At 41.7% G+C, this 19,986-nt stretch overlaps 1 protein-coding gene across 8 annotated transcripts in view; it reads right to left on the bottom strand.

Annotated features, from left to right (window-relative positions):
* Positions 1-19,986, bottom strand: part of SGCE (sarcoglycan epsilon) — a 79,595-nt gene that overhangs the window by 39,166 nt on the left and 20,443 nt on the right. For 6 of the 8 annotated variants that reach the window (XM_059728992.1, XM_019497796.2, XM_059728990.1 and 3 more), the window contains 2 exons: positions 10,799-10,921; positions 5,337-5,494 (listed from right to left, as the gene is read on the bottom strand). In XM_059728992.1, coding sequence (XP_059584975.1) covers positions 5,337-5,494; positions 10,799-10,921 — 281 coding nt within the window. The remainder of the gene's footprint in view (positions 1-5,336; positions 5,495-10,798; positions 10,922-19,986) is intronic. The other 2 variants (XM_059728995.1, XM_059728994.1) reach the window with 1 other exon arrangement.

Genomic DNA, 19,986 nt, shown 5'->3' with positions numbered 1-19,986 from the left:
GCGGAGTGGGAGCAGATAGCTGGGCTTACTGTTGTCTTGGCATAACTGAGCACCCTACTGCAGTGGTGTCAAATTGTCAGAGACTGTCAAATAATCAAATCCAAATTGTCAGTGTGCAGGCAGGAAAGTGGTTACAGGAATGGAATTATATAGTCTCTCAGGTGAAGAAATGAAAGAGACAGTTCACAGCTGTCATGACCCAAAGGTCTGATTTTCTGTGTGTGCTTCGGCACTAAGAATTATCCCCGTGGGTTTACAGCTTCATTGCACGGAGTTCTGCTGCACAGAGAACCTGCGTGCAAAGGAGAGTTCCCGCCACTTTGCAGCGGTCTTTGCAGGGTGCATTTCCTTTGCAACACAGAAATGCACGGTGCAAAGGAGTTCCTGCTCGTTGTATGCAAATGTGTGCCTCGCAATTGGCTAGTGCTAAATTATTCACACGTGACGTCTAGCAATTGGCCTGCTAGCCGTATAAGAGGCTTGAGCAGTTTCCACCCAAGCCGAAGAGGACTCCGCATCCATCTCGTGGGGACTCTGGGTGTACGCGGCAGGGTAATAGAAACCCTGTGTGTTGCTCAGAGGAGTTTGGCGGCCTGATCCACCGCCCACCTCTTCCCGTCTTCGAACAGAGCCTACTATAAGACGTATCGACGAGTTTTATGCGCGCTTGTCCTGGACATCCGGAGTTTTGTCTGCGTGGAGCCTAGCAAACTCCAAGTATGTTCGTGTTTTCTGTTGTAACCGCAACTCAAGCAAGTTCTCAGCCTGCACCGCGACCATCTCGGTGTAAGTAAACAATCTTAAAATCAACCGTTAAGTGTCTGTGCCTAATTCTAGCTCGGCGACCTCCCTCTCCGACCCGGCCTGCCTGGGCTGCCGGCCACAGCCCGCATGCAGAGCGACGAAAAGGGCCTGGGGTCTGACCCGGCCCGCACAACAGCATAATAGAATAAATTCTTTAAAAAATTAATAATTCTTGAATACATCAGAATAACAATGGCAGACAAGGTTATCTGTGTAATGTGATATATTTTATTAGACCAACTAAGTAGTTAGAAAAAAGTTCTTAGCAAGCTTTCAGGTGCAATCACCCTTCTTCAGGCATAGGAAGTCTCTGCTGTTCTTCTCTCATTCCTTGGAGTCTTAGAACAGCAGAGACTTCCTATGCCTAAAGAAGGGTGATTGCGCCTGAAAGCTTGCTAAGAACTTTTTTCTAACTACTCAGTTGGTCTAATAAAAGATATCACATCTAACCAAAGAAACTTCCCTGCCTATCTCCTTAGACCAACACGGCTACAACCAAAAACCTCAGAATAACAACAGATCTTTAGAATGAGTTTGAATAAGGAAGAATAGTCTGGTATATCCATTACATACACACTTCTATGTAAGTGAAGAGATTAGTGCTTAAGTTGCAAAAGCATGCATCCTATGGAACAGAAATGGTGAACAATAACATTAGCAGAAAATTATATTTCTGTGAGATTTAATAATAAGACTTTTTGCTGTGAAACCAAATCTAGTTTCCCCAAAATCATGGGTCCCATATCGGATCGGCACTGATATAGGGAAAATTGCAGCAACTGGCAATTTTTGCCTGATGTGGCCAGTAAATGCCCTTTGCATGCACACAGTCACAGCATGCACGCAGCCAGGAGCACAGCCTGTTGGCTTGGAGAGTGATAACCAGCTGGTAAAGTCTGTTGTGGGGGAAGGGGGGGGGGGGATCAAGGCCTCCATGGTGAAGAGGAGAGAGTGGGGCAGGGGCAGGTGCTGCTCAACCAAGGTGGGGCATGAGACAGAGCCGTCGGGGGAGGTGGTTCCCACCACTGCACGCACCCTAGGAGAGCATGGCCTCCCAGGGTGCATGCAGCAGTGGGAGCTGTCCCCCTACCATGCTCCCCAGATGAGCTGCTTGTGGCTCCATCCCGCACCCTGCCTGCCCCGACTGAGCAGCATCTGCCCCTGCTCCACTGCCTCCCTCACTGTGGGGGCCTTGATTTGCCCCCACCATACTCTTCCTTCTCCCTCCCCTTCCCCCACACCAGACTTACCAGCCTGACACTGGTGTCCAAGCTGCAGGGCTGCATATCAGAATCAGATCGGTATTGGCCAATATGGCTCCTTAAATACTGGCCATTGGTATCAACCCAAAAAATCTCTATTGGTGCACCCCAAAATCTGGGGGAATACTGATTAAAATAGTTAATATTCTTATTTTTATTTATAATTCAAGGCTGCCTACAGATGTAAAAAGAAAAAACCTGGTACTTTATTTTAAACTCCATGCAGCCCAGTGCTGAGCCCAGCACATGCCCATAGGAGGCATGTGTTAGCTGGACCTGGCTTACTCAATGTCTGTATAGGTTGGGTGTTTTTGTGGGGCTTTTTTGGTGCTTTTAATAGCAGATTGAATCAGCTTTACCTAAAAGCACCAAAAAGCCCCACTGAAGCACCCAAGCTATACAGATTCTGCGGAAACAAGTCAAACTAACACACTGATTCTTCCCATAAAGTTTGTTTTTCCCCCTCCCCACATCTGTCAACGCCCCAAATTATTTAAGAATAAATACAAAACAAGATGGATAAAGCATTCATTAGAGCTATCTCACAAAATGCATATTAAAATATTTCATAAGACGACAAAAGAGAGCTCACTTATAAAGAAATGTCAAACAAGAAAATCAAGCTTCAAGAACAGATAACATTTTAAATCTAAACCACATCAAATATTCAGCATTGAGCTCAGTGGAATAAGTTATCAAAAAAACTAAAATTATCATATGAAAATGTAGGCCCTAATCTTGTTATCTTATTTCTGTGCCCATTAAGGCCCCTGCACTTGACCAAAGCCATACTGGCTGCATCTACACGAGACGCTGACTGCACAGTAGCCCATGACTACTGCACAGTAGCGTTGCATGGCAGGAAGTGTGATGCAACGCTACTTAGCACTAGTAATGAGCTACTGTGCAGCCAGCATCATAAAAAGCTGTTCCTCAGCATGACTGAGTAGTAACACCACTTAATGCACAATCAGCATCTTGTGTAGACACAGCCACTGACTAATCTAAATATGAAGTTAAAGTATATATACATGGCAATGTTGTGCAGAAACACCTGAGCTAGCTCTGGAACCAGAAGCTATATAGCCCCAACAGTTATAACAAACAGCACACTTTTACTGCTTCCAGTAGGTCATGTATACAAAGGTAGCTTAGATCTCTGTGCATGGTTCTGCCTTCTACTGTATACTGTGGTTCAAGATAGTGCATTCACAGGGTGTCTATGCTCAAGGCATCTCCGCATTATGTCATAGAGGTTCACCCTTGGTGAAGCATGATACAGGTGTCAAACCTTAAGGCCTCTGCTAGACGTTACATTTATCACATAATTAATTTCAGCATGCCATATCTTCAACATTTATCACGATTAAATGTAGAACATATTTGTGGCTGGTTTGCATTTTTAAATTAAAAAGTATGGTATTGAGGTCCCGGATCCTTAGTCACCCACACTGTAGACAAATTCATAGCATGGACAGCTATGGATTGAGGACTCCCAGATCCCCAGCTACCCACACCCCGGTGTGCTTGTAGTCAGCTGTAGGTATGCAGTTTAAATGTCCAAGTGCTCTGGGAACCTGGCATCAGAGATGCCACTTGCTGGCAGCTTCCCATGTCTTAGCAGTCATGCAACTGGGATCTGACAAATGTTATCCTGAAACCCAAAATCGTGTGTCCTTCCATGCACTTCTGGCATGGCAGGACACACAATTTTTGGATCCAGGGTAGAATTTGTCAGATCACAATCACACAACTAAATCAATATCTACTAGGCCCCTAAATGACATGCTTTCCAAGAGAGGGCAATATTTTAAATAGTTTCTTTAAAAAATCCATTATTCTAATCCTGCAGATTTCTGCACATACTTCATTCTATGCATTTGATTAGTCACACTGAAATCAAAGGATTAATCACATACATAAAATTAAACATGTGGAAAACTACTGGCAGGACCATAATTGAGATTAGTATTTAGATATTTTGTCTTTGGAAAAGAACAAGTTATTAAATCTATATCAGAAGCAATCTAGAGAAATAATTAATCAAAGTTCTAACACATAGGTAGTGCTGCCCAAGCAAAATTACTGAAGTGGGCAAGTTAATTTTAGCAGATATTTTCCTTAATACTGAAAGCTGCAGAACTGCCACTTTTTCTCCCCAGTTTATGGTACAGGAAGAAATGTATGCTGTTCATTGTAAGAATAATAGTATTTTAAAAATTTTACTAAGTTAATTGTAAAAGTTACATTCATATTGGGGATTTTGATTAAAAGGTACTTGTCAGCATGATTTATTATGAGATTAGAATAGCAAATATTTTGTTAATGAGAATAAGAACATAAGACTATTAAGAACTGACATTTACTGGGTCAGGCCACAGGTCCATGTAGCCTAGCACCTTGTCTCAATAGCAGCAGAGAATGGATGCTCAAGGAAAGGGTGAAAAGGGCGTGTCCAGAATTTTCCAGCCCTTACTCCTCTGCCATTGCAACTTCTAACATTCAGAGGTGTAGGACGTTCTGCTTCAGAGGCACATCCCTATTTATAATGTTCATCACCTACTGATGGACCTTTCCTCCAAGCACCAGTTCAGTTCCCTTTTGAACTAGCTTAATCTAGCTGGGTCAAATCTAATCTAAAAAAATAAAATATATTGTTCCATGACATCACTGTCATCAAGTAAGAAAAAGCTGGTTTAACAACCAAATTTGCTTTGCACTGAAAAAAAATGTCTATTTCTAGGGAAGAGGACTGTAAAATTCAGATGTTTCACCTAAATATTTTTAAATTTATGTTGAACTATATTTTATGTAAACTGAATACCAACACAAGATTTAAAAATTACTTCTAGTTTACTGAAATAAACTACAAATACCTACAAACATATTACAAGGAAAAAAGGACAAAAGGCCAGAGGCTTTTTTTTCTCTTTGTTATGTAAAACCTAAGTCAGGTCTCTTTATTCTTAGATGTTACCAATATTTTCATACAACACTATAATGATTTCTAGGGAGAAGAAAATCTTACTGTCACAATCTCCCCCAAGATTTTTTTTCTTTTTATTTAAACTTCTTTTATGTTTTCAAAAGTTAAATTCACTTGTTTTAATATAGCACATAAATAACACAATTCCAATGAGGGTTTGTATTGGTACAATTATGTGTAAGTTTACTAAAAGCTGGACTCACATCTGGAATTCTCGATATAGCTCTGAATCTTAGATGTTTAGATGAACTACATCTATCTGATACTTTTTTTAAAGGAGTTACCTCAATGATGGTTGGTTTGCCCACATTTTCTATAGTTGGTGATCCATACAGCACTCCATCACTGTATGGTGTCCTCTGAATGTAGCGTAGCCATCCAGGTCTGTCAGGGTAACCCATTAAGTTGGTATTAAATGTTATAGGATCATTACTTACTTCACCTGGGTAAGACATAAATATTAGAATATTTTATAAATGCACTTACATATAACTCATTTGATAGTTTCCATTTCCACTTTAAATCTGTTTTTGTTGTATAAGCAACATATAGAATGTTTTGGGATACACTGCTGCATTTCCATGGGGAAAAAGGACAGTTATTAATTTGCAATTTCCTTTCACTGGAATAGTTTCATGTGACAGATCCATACTCCAGAGTCTATGCTCAGCATGTGTAATTGGCACAAATTCCGCATTTGAAATGTACAGCCAACAGTAGGGTGGAATATGCTTATACTCTTTAGCACTCTGGTGGCCCTTAATGTTTTCAATTATCAGTTACTAGGTATTAATTCAAGGAGGTTCAGATTCTCTCCAGAATGAGGCACCTCAACTCTCTACCAACAAACAAAAAATCTTCAGCCCAATATTTCCAAGCAAGAAAACCATCTATTTTGAAAAATTCTAGAGAACCTGCCTAGAGATTCTAGAGACTATGGGTATGGAAAAACTTACCTTTAAGCCACTTGATAAGAGGATGGGGAACTGCTGTTCATGTCTTCATGATCCTGTAGCCATACAAGTTAGCTCAATTGCCCTATCTTTGACCTTGAATGAAACAGTGTTAAAGCTGGAGTGATTTTGAAATACTGTATCCCTATGGAAACATAAAGATGTAACACTTGCATTGTAACAGCCTGTATCAGGATTCTTTGATGTACAATTGTTACAGTCTTTATTGGGGGAGGGGGGAGGGTTTTGCCTTGATACTTCTGGGCATGTCAAGACATAGAAGTCCTCAATACAGACAACTGGGCAACGGATTTGCTTTAGGGCACTCATTTACTTTTGAGCTGAAGATTAACCCTTCCAACACACAAGAGATGCAAGTTCCCCTTCACTTCGCTATATGAGAGGGTGGGGGTTTTTGCAGACATTTGAGAAAATAAATTATGACCCATATTAAGAAAGACCAGGCAAAGACTCCTAAAGCCAGAACCTGCAAATAAGGGAGAAAGTGAGAAACCGGGCAAAGAAAACTGGATTTCTGCTTCCTTGGGCTCTCACAGTGCTAGTGCAAGGATGTCAAACTCATCCTATACCTGCAGGACCACATCATGGGCCAGATTTAGCTGCAGGGCTGAGGCTCACCTCTGGGGTGACCTCACAGACTCACCTCCAGGAGGAGCAGTGGTTGCATTGGAATGAGTGGGGTGAGCAGTAGTGGCAGTGGTCACTCATTGCCCCACCACTGACATGCATCCTCAACAGGGCTCTACCTAAGCAGTTGGCAGTGGGCTCATCCACAATCGACCCGCCCCCAAACTCACAGTCCCTCCAGGAGCACTGCAGACTACACGAAGCAGCCCCGTAGGCCAGATTCACCTGGTGGGCCATATCATTGACACACATGCTCTAGTGGATGGCTGATTTTTAATTTAGTTGAAGAGCTAGACACAAACCATGCATAAAAATCACTACCTGTAGGGGAAAATAGCGAAAAAGTCATACTGCCTTTACCACAAGATAAACAGTCTCACTATCACTGCCCTAGGAAAAATCTTAGTAGGGTGAAGAAGTTGCTAGGATTCATGGTAAACTATCTACTATCGTGATTTGAGATCCAAGGTCAATTTTAGATCAGCTCATTTCAAAATCCTTCCCCAAGAAATAACCTACAATGCCAAGGATTTGGCAGAATTCTGTCCCAGAACAGGTTTAAACAAAGGCCATGTAAATATTGCAAAGATTAGGCCTTCTGGCTAACATGGCATTCATGAAGTCCATGATATACCTACAGCTGTGGCCTTCTGACCCTAGAATCTATGAATCTTTGACTTGAATTAAGTTATAGTCTGGGCCAGCCGTGTACTAGAAACTATATGCAATAAGGAAAGTACTTCGAAATCCTTTCCTTCTGCATAATAAAGCTGTTAGCTCAAGCCAGGCAAACTGGGCCAAAGCTAGGCAGATTTCACCCTACTACTGGCTAGCAGCCAAATCCCACATCATCTCCAGTCATACATGGAGCATAGACCCAAGAATAAGAGAATGTCTAAACACCCAGCCTTAGATAAGATGAAATAAGAACAGAATAAGTCACTTCTGCTCTTGAATATTTTAAACGTGACAATGAAAGAAATTTATTTTTCTCCAAAGTGACTTCAAGGGTACTTTTTCTGAGAATCAATTAAAAAAGTTATCCATTAATTTTATTCATATTTCTTTCAATAAAACTATGCAATTATTTATGAATAAAGTAGGGCAAAATGTCCTTTATCTTCATATGATTTTTTTAAAATTGCAACAAAAATTAGAAATCTTTGTAAGTTTTTGAGAGCAGCTTAAACTTTTATTTTCCGTCTTACTAATCATAGTCTTTGTTTCAACTTCGGGGGTATAAATCAAAATACCATGCTTTTGACAATACCACTTTTCTTTGGTAAAAGGTTGCTTTATAATTTCTTTTAAGTTTCTGAATGTAGGAAAGAAGAGAAATTAATTCAAGGGAATATAAATGATTTTATATTTTATTTGTCCAAAATTACTTCATGGTCATACTTGGCCTTGGACAGATGTGCATTTGTAGTGCTACAAAGGTAGTTCACACATTCAGAATTCTTGGCTGGAGCACTACAAGATCACTGCAAAGGCATGCTCTCCAGCAGGGGCTAAATAGAGACATTTGGGGGCAGTAAGGAAAGTTAAATTGGTCCAAAATGGCTGCCTGATATCACGTAAGTCAGGATGGGGAGGGCTAGTGGGGGGTTTGGGGGTCCAGCAGGCTGGAGGGGATTACCGGGTGATGAGGGGAGGCACAATCCATGAGAGGTGGGGGACAGACGCAACCCTGCAGGTGGAGCAGGAGGGGTAAGCACAACCCACAAGGGGTGGGGGGCAGGCATGACCCATGGGTGGGAGGCGGGGGCAATACAACCAGCAGGTGGGGAAAGGACAGGCACAAGCCACAGGGTTTTGCTGGGGTCCAGGAATGTCTGGAGGGATCGGGGGGGGGGGGGAGAAATCAGGGGCTACCTTTAGCCCCCTGCCCCCCCCCCAGTGAAACCCTAGTGATCCCCATCCCTCTTGCCCCTCCCCACACTGGGACTTTCTGCTGCCAGAGCCAAGCAAGTAACACTGATAAAAGCAGCTGCACCTGAAGCACCTTGTGGGATGTGGGTTGAGAGGGCTGCCTGGTCCAGGGGGTGTGGGTGCAAAAAATAGGCCAGTTTGGGGGGGAAGGGTGAAAAGAGGAGTCCCAAGGCTAGGGCCAGCACCTGAGCAGGGAAAGTGTACAGAAGTTCCATGCACTAGTTTGACCTAAATTGAATAGGTTTCATACTACAGTAAAAGCTGTGTTAACCAGCATTTTACTAACTGGAATACTCTATTAACCAGAATATCCGGCATGAGCATCAAGTATTTCTTGAGCAGGACCAGAGGGGGCAGGGAGGGCAAAGGCAGCAGCTCCCCTCTGCGGTCTGCATAGGTGCCACCTGGCTGGCAGGACATGGGGTGGGTGAGGGAGAAGAGGAGGAGCTTGCATGCCACCACCACCATCCACCACCCTGCGCAAGTCCAAAAAACTGGAATCCCCCTTACCCTACTCATGCCGGATAACAAAGCTTTTACTGTACATAGATCCAGGTTTATCTTAAACCGGGTTCTGCAATTTTTAGACCAGTTTGTGTGCACGGAACTTGTGTACAGTTACAGGTTTAGAATGACTGCCAGTTACTGAGACTGGATCTGTAATTGTAAGGTCAGCACCAGGACAAGCTAAGTTTAAACCAGGCAGCTATTTGGAACCCGAATTAACCTCCCCAAATGTCTGTATTTAGCCTGGGAGTGAGGCAGTTACTTCTCTGCTTCCCCCATGGAAGAGGAGCCTGTCAGTGAACCTGATCACTGAGAGCCTGCCTAGTTCCATATGGTGGAAGCAACAAGCCCTACTGCTACCGCAAGCAGAGCTGCAGAGCCCAGCCTTGCCCAGGGTGCATCTCTATTCCCAGGCTGGACTATAATTGAGCCAGTTGCCCCCCCTCTCCTTTCCTGAGGGGAGAGCAGAGCACTGTGGGATGTTGGGGGTGCAAGAAACCCCCTGTTAGTGCTATATGCAACTGCCTTTCATTTCTTTGTTCTTCCGTAAAGATTTTTATGGTGTCACAGAGATCAAGGAAATGGACATCCATAACCCATGTCATACCACGAATGCCCAAAATTTGTGGTCCCAACAAAGGTGGTATCAAATTGTGCTGCTAATTAGTGGTAGGCATCCATGTACTTTATGGTGTGAGAGTACCATCAGCCCAGAGCTGTCCACACTTTTCAGTCCCCCAGGCAGGTGCGATGGGGCTTGAGACACCCTGGAGATCTTTGGAGAGTATCTCAGCAAAAAGGCCAGACAGGTGCTCCCAGGGCATGAGGCGCCCAATTTTGCACAGGAATTCCTGGGGTTCACAGGATCAGGCCCCTCAAGTCCAAGGAGCACCTTCCTGGCTTTCAACGCTTACCAAGATGTGCCCCAGAGATCCTGGAGGCACATCTTGGTAAGCAGGGAAACCCAAACTCTCCATTCCTATCAAGACACACCCTAGAGATCCTGGAGACACATCTCTGTAAGCAGGGAAAGCTGGACAGGAGCTCCCATGGCTTGAAGGGCCCAATCCCATGCAGAAATTCCTATGGAGTACAGATCTGGGCCTTTTAAAGCCTAGGAGAACATCACCCACGTCCTGCAGCATCAAAGGGTGGGACAGTAAAAGACTTGTTTTGCTCGATGGAGTGAATCAGTTGTGCCAGGGCACATCCCAGCACAACTGATCTGCTTTGTCTGACCACTCCTATTTCTAACCTATATTACATATGACTACGGAGAAATTCCTCAAAATTCAAACAGATATAACATCTGTCCAAGGCCTCTGACTATTAATGTGTGTTTAATACGAAAGATAAATAATGTTCAAATGGTGACATTTTTACAGAACCACCATAACGTGGGATCTTTTTACCAGTTATTACACTGAATCAGATAGCAAAGAAAAGGGTCACACCCACATAACTTCGCTATTCAACACATACAGCAGTATGCACTTCTTTTCACACAATGCTAGTAAGTCTTAAGATTGAAAAAATTTCAAATTATCTGCTTACTTTATCTGAACAGACTCAATAGCCATTAAAAATGTTGTTTTTTATATATATATATATGTACAGTATTATAAAGCATTCAAAATACATTTGAAATCTTGAACTTAAAAATAAAAATATTTTTCTATAATACAGAAGATCTAAGCATCCCATACCAGGCTTTGGATAAGGAGGAAACTCCCCCTTAAAGTACTCTCTCTCCAAAACATGAACAAAAAGAACTCCAGCCGAAGGATATACATTCCGATCTGAGTGCACCTTAGAGAGAATCGTGTACACTGAAAAGCAGAGGGAAAGATAAGGGACAGAAAAAGCAAAAAGTGAGACATGCTCTAGATAATATAGCATGCATTTCAATGGAATTTTTCATTTCTGCGAAAAAGGAAGCAACATTTATTAGATATCTGTTAATACGTTTTTTTAAAAAGGTTGTGCAGGGTTTAAGAACAGAATGCAGAACAGATTCACTCTCTATCCTTCACAGATCCTACAACTCTTGTCCGCAATTCCAGTGAACAAAATCAGACCATTTTAAGTATATCAAATGTCCATTGATATTTATTATAATAATAAATAACAAAGAAGCCAATGAGTAGCTTTGGTAACTTGTTTATTTATGTTATTCCACATACTAATGACACCATATCATATGAAATAACTGATCTAATTTTCCCCATATGACTAACAATAAATAATAAGGAACACAAGTAATAAAGTGGACTGACTATATAAACTTCCCAAAATAATTACACATAAATGATTAGTGACAAAAAAACCCTTTTGTAAGCAAGGAAAACTTTAACTGTGATATTTCCTTGTTTTTGTTATTACACTAGAGTATACTACCAATAGGGAAATACGGAGGAGTTTTTCAAATACATTAGGAAAAAGGGAATATTAACAATGGTATCTTTCCATTCCTAAAAGGAAATATTAGACTTGACTTGTCAATAATAAGCAAAAATCACCAAAGTTCTAATTTATATTTCTGTTCTATATATTTTTTAAAAGCCATATGTTGTAGTTATATAGGATGATGATGAAATATTTCTCAAGCGTAACCGAGTGTATTAAATAATACACTGATAAAGGCAGAGCTTTTTTAAATCAGCAAGTCTAAATAACCTGCATTTGAGTTTAAAAAATTTGGCTCTAAATTATTAATGTGGATTTTCAATAACACTGGAGAAGTTCCAGAGAATGGAAAGAAAGCTCATGTTTTGCCAAAAATTTAAGCAGGAAACAGGAACAACCTGGGTAATTATAGGCCTGTAAGCCTGACTTTGACCCCTAGCACAACAATGGATTAACTGCATCAGGATTCAATTAATACAGAATTAATTCAGTGTAATATAATTCATGACAATCCCTGTAAGTTTAAGGAAGATACCTTTCATCAAACACTTTCGATATCTTTTTATTTAATATTTGATGTTTGGTTGAGAAAGGTAATAGAGTTGATTTCTTTTACTTTGATATAAGGCATTTTATGTGGTTCTACAAAATATTTTGATTAAGAAACTAGACTGCTACAAATTAATATGGCACGTATTAAATGAAGTAGAATTAACTAGCTGGTTCAAAATGTCACTAAATGGAAAATCATGCTTGAATGGAGATGTTTTTCTAACTGGATTCTGCAGAAATCAGTTCTTGACTCTAAACTATTTAATATTTTTATCAGTGCCCTGGAAGAATAAAAATACTTACTGATAAAATTTGTAAGTGACAGAAAGACTGAGGAGTTGATGATAATGAAAAGTACAGGTTACTGATGCAGAGTGATCTGGATTGTTTGGTAGGCTGTCCCCAAGCTAATTATATTAATTTCTGTTCCAAATGTGAAATCTTTGATACAGGAGTAAAGACTGTAGATAGCATTTACAGATTGGAAAATCTCTGTCCTCAGAAGCACAGACTGAAAAACTGGGAGTCACGATAGGTAGTAGTAGTAGATGAATACGGCCTTGGAGTATGATGCTGCGGCCAGAAGGATGAATAAACCCTTGTTTATGGATGCCTAAAGAAGAGCTGTTTCAAATTTGCTGCTTCTAGTTGACTACCCTCCTTCATTTAACAGTAAAATTCTCAACAAAAGCCAACACCACCTCAACCTCTCTTCCTCAGAGAGAAAAACTATGTGGTCCTTAAGATCCAACAGCAAAATTAAAAGAATTCTTCAGCAGAATTTCTGTGAAAGAATACTTCCGCAACAAGAGCTGAACCACCTCTGACCACCTTCTTACATAACAGATAAGACTGGGGTGTTCAACTTTGGCCATATGGGCCAAGTGCATGGTGCTGGGTTGGTCTGCAAGCCTGATCCAGCATGCATGGGACCAGAGTCCAATTTGAAGCATGCCAGATTAGGCCCTGGTCTGCAACACTGTATTGCAACCATGGCCCAGCTCTGGCCCTAGCCCCAGCCCCACGTCAGACGGGGCTTGCTGCCTTAGCCTCACCCCGATCATGCTCGATTAGGCCCCAGTCCTGGCCCTTGCCCTGTGCTGGCTCTAGCCCTGGATGCACTGGATTGAGCCCAAACCCTGGCCTTGGTCTTGGTTCCAGACCTGGCCCCGTGTGCACCAGATCAGGCCCTTGACTTGGCTCTGGTCCTAGCCCCGCATGCACTGGATGAAGCCCTGGCCGCAGCACTCTGTGAGCCAAAACAGGCCCCATTTCTGGCCCCAGCCATAGCCCCATGTGCAGTGGATTGGGCTTCAGCCCTGGCCCTGACTCCAGCCCCTTGCACAATGGATTAGGTCATGGCCCTGCCCACATGCATGCCGGAGTCAGGCCCGACTCTAGCTCTGGCCCTGGCCCTGACCCCAGTCCCACGCACACTGGATTGGCCCCTGGCCGCAGCCCCATGCATGCTGGATCACACCTGGTCCCAGCCCCAGCCTCTGGCCCACAGTTCCCAATATAGCAGTGAGGAAGTGGTGACAGCATTAATTACCACCACCCTATCTTTCCTTCCCTCCCCTCCACCAAATTTCCAGGCCTCTGGGGAGCCCTACAGGCCGGATCACACAGCTCCTTGGGCTGAATCTGGCCCACAGATTTGGGGTTGAGCACTCCTAAATAAGGCAAACAAAAACAACAAAATCAGACTGGACACTTCCAGCAGACAGAAATGCACAACGGACTACTATATCAACTGTTTTAGATAGAAAGCTGAATGTCAAGAATGTCTAATAGTGACATTCTTGACAAAAGCCAAAACCATCACCCTCAGAGAGAAAAGCCACGAGGTCCTTAAAGTCCAGAAACAAAATAGTAATCAAACCAGCAGGCAAAGGAGGACCTATAAGCATCCTCAACCACCAAGTCTACATCAATGATGCTAACAGATTATTCTGATAACAATACCTATAAATAACTTGGGGAGGATGCCACAACAGTATTTGATCTGGAACAGGAAAATATTATTAAATTCTTCCCACACCAGCTTCAGGAAAATCTACTTCCACTAATCCCCTACTCTCCTACCCCAGGAACATTTTTTATGCTCCCAAAATTCACAAACAAGGTGACCCTGGCAGAGCCATCATATCCAACTGTGGTACCATCACGGAAAAGCTATGAGGATTCATACAAACCATCCTGAAACCACTTGTCAGTCAAAGAGCAGGTTTCCTACAAGATGCAAAAGACTTACTCAACAAGATCTGGAACATCAACCATCTCCCCGAGAAGGCCACACTTACAACCATGGATATCACCAACCTATACACTAACATCCTGCACCATGAAGGCACAGCTGCCTTCCTAAAATATTTATAACAACATGGACTACACTCAGATTTGCAACAACATGCTGACAAATCATCTACTTCCTTACCTACAAGTTCACTTTCAACAATGGACACTTCCTCCAACCTATGGTACAGTTATGTGCACAAAGATGTCCCCAACCAATATACCACCCTCTTCATGAGCCATCTGCAGGAGGAATTCTTAGAAAACTGCACTAAACCACTATTACACCTGAGTTACATAGCTGATATTTTCATCATCTTAACCAAACACCTAGATTCACTAACTGACTTCCAACACAAATTTAACAAGTGTTAACTTTCAATCCAATTCTCTCTGGAGTGTTCCTACCTTAACATCAACTTTCTAGACACTATTATCTGCATCTGGGATGGCACCCTACAAACCACTACACAGGTTTCCCTTGCTTTATGCAGGTTCTGTATGTGCAAATTCACTCTTATGTGATGACCCTTTTTATACCAAAAATTCATTATATGTGAGGTAAATTCACTCTTATGCAATTGGTGTGGTGGAAGCCCACAGTCAGCTCCTTTGTGCAGTGCATTGTGGGAGTGACGCACACCAAATACAGTCTCCTGTGTGGATCTGTGCTCTTCACTCGTTGTCTGCAACCTGTGTTTTTGTAGTGCCGTCCCCATTATGATAGTGCCCTGTGCTTGTGTGTACTGTCTGCTGTTGCTGAGTACCAAAATTGTCTTGTAGAAGTGGTAGAAATGGATCTGGGGCAGTACAGTTGAGGTTTTGGAATGTATCCCTATTGGTTACATTGTAAAGTGGGTTCCCTTTATGCGAATTAGAGTTATGTGCCACTTTCCATGAATGCATATACAGCATAAAGTAGGGGAAACCTGTATACAAAAAACCCACAGACCACCATAGACTTGTGTCCCAAACCAACAATCATTCCAAATACACCAAAAAAACCCCAACCCTGTAACCTACTGTCAGGCCTCCGGTACCACTGCATCTGCTCTAAAAAGAATACTCATAATACCCACTTTGCCAGCCTTAAATCTGTCTTTATATAACAAGGACACTTCAACAGAGAAATAGACCATATCTTTCTAACAGCCACCCAAATGCCATACTACTGCATGGAACCTGCTACAATACAAAAAAAAACCCCATCACTGCATGCCCTTGGTGGTCACCTACAGTCACCCCACATTTGAAGTGATAAAATGACTCATCAAGCAATTATAGCACATATTTGGAAAAACTGAGACCTTGAGAGAAATATTTCCACTCTTCCTCCCCTACTCTTGGCTTTCAAACAACCCCCTAACCTTGCACAACTCATCATGAAAAGCAAATTCCACACAGAGATGAGAAAACTTCAGAGAGGTTGTGCCTTTTCTGTAACATTAGCTGAAAATCATGTCAATACCTCTCCACTGCTACAACAAACAACACTTCTTACAACAACCCTAACAAATTCCATGGATTCCGCACATCTATGCCAAAATGTTATATAGGTCATCCAGTGTACCAAATGCTCTCATGCAAACTATGTGGGTGAAACAAAACTAAAACTACACATGGTAATTAATGATCACAGGAAAAAAGATTGAGGACAGAAACACATGTAGGAGGAGACTTTTTACAAAACAATCATTCATTTTCTGACTTCACTATCCTCAGGCTCAAGGGAAATTTACAAAACCCCTTCAAAAGGTCAGCCTAGGAACTAAAATTCCTAAACTGGCTGTACCCTAAAAACCAAGGACTGAACAAAGACATGGACTTCACAGATCACTATAATCTACCTGAATCCTGCTAATCTTTCTTCACACCATGGGTGATAACACCATGGGTGTTCCCTTATAAAAGGTCTTGAGCTTCCACTAATTAAGCTATCTTTTTTTGTCTGCCAGTTACCCCTCAGAATTTTTTTCTTCTCCAATTTCATAACCCTACAGACTGTTTTTAGGCCTTGCTATGCCTGCTTTCTCCTCAGACTGGAGAATAACGCACTGTATTTAAAAGCTCATCTAAGTCGATCCAAGCTATGCAACTGATCCAATAAAAGATGTCACCCGCAAAAATTCTTCTCATGTTTCCTGAATCATCATGGTGACGACATCACTCCAACACTACTATCCTCCATTTTACAATTCTGTTTCTTAGCATCATCTGAACTTTGTATTTATTCTTATTATAAATGCATGATCTACAATGTGTCATACTGATTATAATATCCTTTCTATAGTTTTCTAAAGTAAATATACTATTTGAAGACCAAACCGATACAAATAAAACATAGCCATCTGGCTGAGGTAGGGACAGTAGAGCTGGCCAACCTTTAGAGATGATCCTTCTCTGGAAGGGAAAGTAATGTTTAGGCTAGTGATTCCCAAAGGATGTGCCACGATCTCCCTGTATGAGGTAAATGCTTCCCTGCCCCATCCTGCACCAGCCCCAGCTACTTCATTGGCACCTATAACTGCTCCTGAGGACTGCTGCTGCCTTTCCCCACCCTTTCCTAACCAGGTAGAAGCTACGCCAGCTTCCCCCCCCCCCCCCCCACGCTCTCAGCAGCACACTGTGGTGCAAGAGAGTGGCTGGGCAGACACATAAACAAAGTTCCACCCTGCAGCCCAGCTTGTTCCTTCCACACCTCCCAGGTCAACAGGAGGGACCACGGGGGTGGTTGCTAGTGTGTAAGACCTTGCAGGAACAGCCTCAGCACTCTTGTCCCTGTGGTACAGACCAGGCATCAGAATGGGGCAGACAGTGGAAAGAACACAGCACAGCAGGGTGAGGTCCTGCCCTCCCCCCACCCCACCCCTAAATAGCACCAGCCAATTCAGTGATTCTCAGCTTTTTAGCCTTGAGGCCCCCCTTCCTTATCTTTTCTGAATTTAGATCTATCTCCATGATTTTCAACTGAAAAATGAAATTCAGAAAGTTACGGAGGGGTGCCTTAGGCTTAAAAGGCTGACAACCACTGGTATAGAAACTAATCTTTTGCTTAAAGCAAGATATATTTGGTGTCATTTTTTGACAATACATCTCAGCACTGGTATTATTTCTTCTGGCAAGGTATTAGAATATGTTATATGTTTTGAAAAATATACCTCTGTATACCTGTTCAGGTATAAGAGTGAAGTGCGCTACCAATTTTAATCCAGGAGAAAAGTGTGCCCCAGGCATCAGAAATTTGGGAACACTGGTTGAGAACACCGAAGCTTTTGGTGCAGCTACCACTTCTTTTTTATATATGTTCCCTACATACGTAGTTAGTATCTTTAATGGACTACCCACTGGCCCCCATTTCACAAATCTGCATGAAGTGTGGCCCAATATCCCAACTCCATCCATTATTATGGTCCTTCTGCCCACTGTGGAATTGGATGTATGACAGCTACCTCTGCTACATAGCAGCTGTGTGTGTGCGTGTAATATCAGATACAACACGTATCTTCATTGATGGACTCACCATGCTGAGCTCCACAGAATAGTGCTCTGCCTTAATGTACTATTAAGATCAAGCCCACATTGCTGATGCCATCCAATCTGGCAAGATTTCTTTTTTAGTCTTTCACTATACCAGACTTGTCACCTGATTTGTGCTCACAACACAGTGCTATAATCACTATTCCATTCTTTGCACAGGATATTTTGAATCAGGCTTTCCAGGATTAATATTTTTAAGCCCCACATATATTATTGAGCAGATTTCAGTGCAGGAAAATTTCCATTAAATATCACTAGCTCAGTGAAAAGAGTAGTCTGCTAAGAGAGACATTCAAGATGAATACCTTACCATGCATCTTACTAAATATCTACTACCCACCTATTGACAGTAAAAAAAACTATCAAAATCAATAATACTCATGATCCCTTTCCTTATTTATATGTTAATGTGGTTATAATTACTGCTTTTTTCCATTGTGAATGTTATTTTTTTATACTGTACTAAACAACTAGACCCTACAATAATTTATCAGTAGGAATAAAAATAAATGTAAATGGTCTTAAAATGTAAATATATTTTATGAATAGCCTTATCTGTGTTAGTAAACTAATAATTATTAATATATTTTAGTTTTCATTTCACTAAACTAACCTAGAATTACTTGCTGTATATAGTCAAAATTGCTAAGTATACCCACCATCTTGCCTTAGTAATCCAATAGTCTTTCACTCCCTTTTGTGTATGAACTGTATAATTCTCAGGGAACCAAATATAAATTTGTATAGAATTCTAGCAAAAGAGCTGAAAAAATAATTTAAAAATGAAATTCACAGAATCCAAAAGGTAAGAAATACATGATGACTATATATGAAGGTGTATCAGATATCAAAAGAGAAAAATAATTATTTTCAGGGCACTTAACTAAAAATCATTTTCAAACAGGAGAAACAATGAAAAGCTAGGTTCTATTTTCTCTACAAGAATAGCTATAGAAGATTACTAATAAAGAGACTACAGTGGGCAATTTCTGCAGAAAAATTATTTCTCTAGCCTACGTATGTATTGTCTTACACAGGTCCGTTGGGTACTGCCAAATATACAGCCTAAGGTATTCCTGGTAATGGGGCATATCCTGTTGTTGAGGTAAGCAACCCACTATGTACACATGTTCAAATGATATGGGAGAATTCTCTCAGGCTTATTTTCCTGGTAAAAAAAATAACTTAGACTCTGAACCAATATTCGAATGCTGAGCCCCTGAAGAGCAGAGAGCCCGCAGTGCTGATACTTGTGCAGCCAGGAGGCCCCTGGTGCACACACATGCACAGTGTGCTCTCCATACATCCTATGTCTGTCTGGAGACAGATGGCAGTAGTGCATTGGGCAGTCCTGACTGGCTGACAGAGACTGCTCAGGGTGAGTCTGTGTCCCTGCAGAACAATTTAGGGATTGTGAAGGGGGAGTGTTTACATCCTGCTCAGCTGCATCAGTAGAGTCCCAAGCAACATAATGTCTCCCTGGGGCTTTGGGGGGAGCAGGAGCAAAGCACACTGCGATGCTGGAGGACTGTGCTGTGGCTTGTCTTAGAAGGAAACAGACATTCACTATCCGAGGAGAAACTCTCCCAGGAGTGATTTAACTCTGGTTGTTCCCAGGTTGTTTTTCCTCCTGGAGCAGACACTTTTGCTCTGGGACAACAATCCAGAACATCTGTACATTTGTGGTTTTTCCTGGGAGACTAGTGGAAGTAGAAGGAAGTTCAAAATAATTTTCAAATGAATCAGTTAAAACTAATCTGATTAAACTTGGTAAGAACAAATTGTACATGCCAAGAACAGCTTTAGAATTTAGCCTATGACTAAAGATAATATTTGTCTACAGTGGGAAAATGGGGGGCAGGTTAAAATGTTAACTCTCATATTCTGATTAATTAACTTATTTAAGCAAGCATTAATCTTTCTACATTAAATGAAAGCCCTGGTTTCAGTAGTGATAAACAGCAGTATCCAAAACAATTTTAGTTTCTTAGCCTAGGTGTGGCACTGAAGGGTAGAGTTTTAGCCTCCATGTAGACAAGTTAGGGATGCATGTTCATTTGCAGTACTACAAAGTGACAACCCCCTGTCTAGAGTGCTACAAAAT

Source organism: Alligator mississippiensis, chromosome 5, assembly GCF_030867095.1.
Source record: "Alligator mississippiensis isolate rAllMis1 chromosome 5, rAllMis1, whole genome shotgun sequence".
NCBI lineage: Eukaryota > Metazoa > Chordata > Crocodylia > Alligatoridae > Alligator > Alligator mississippiensis.
This window is presented reverse-complemented; position numbering and strand designations above follow the sequence as displayed.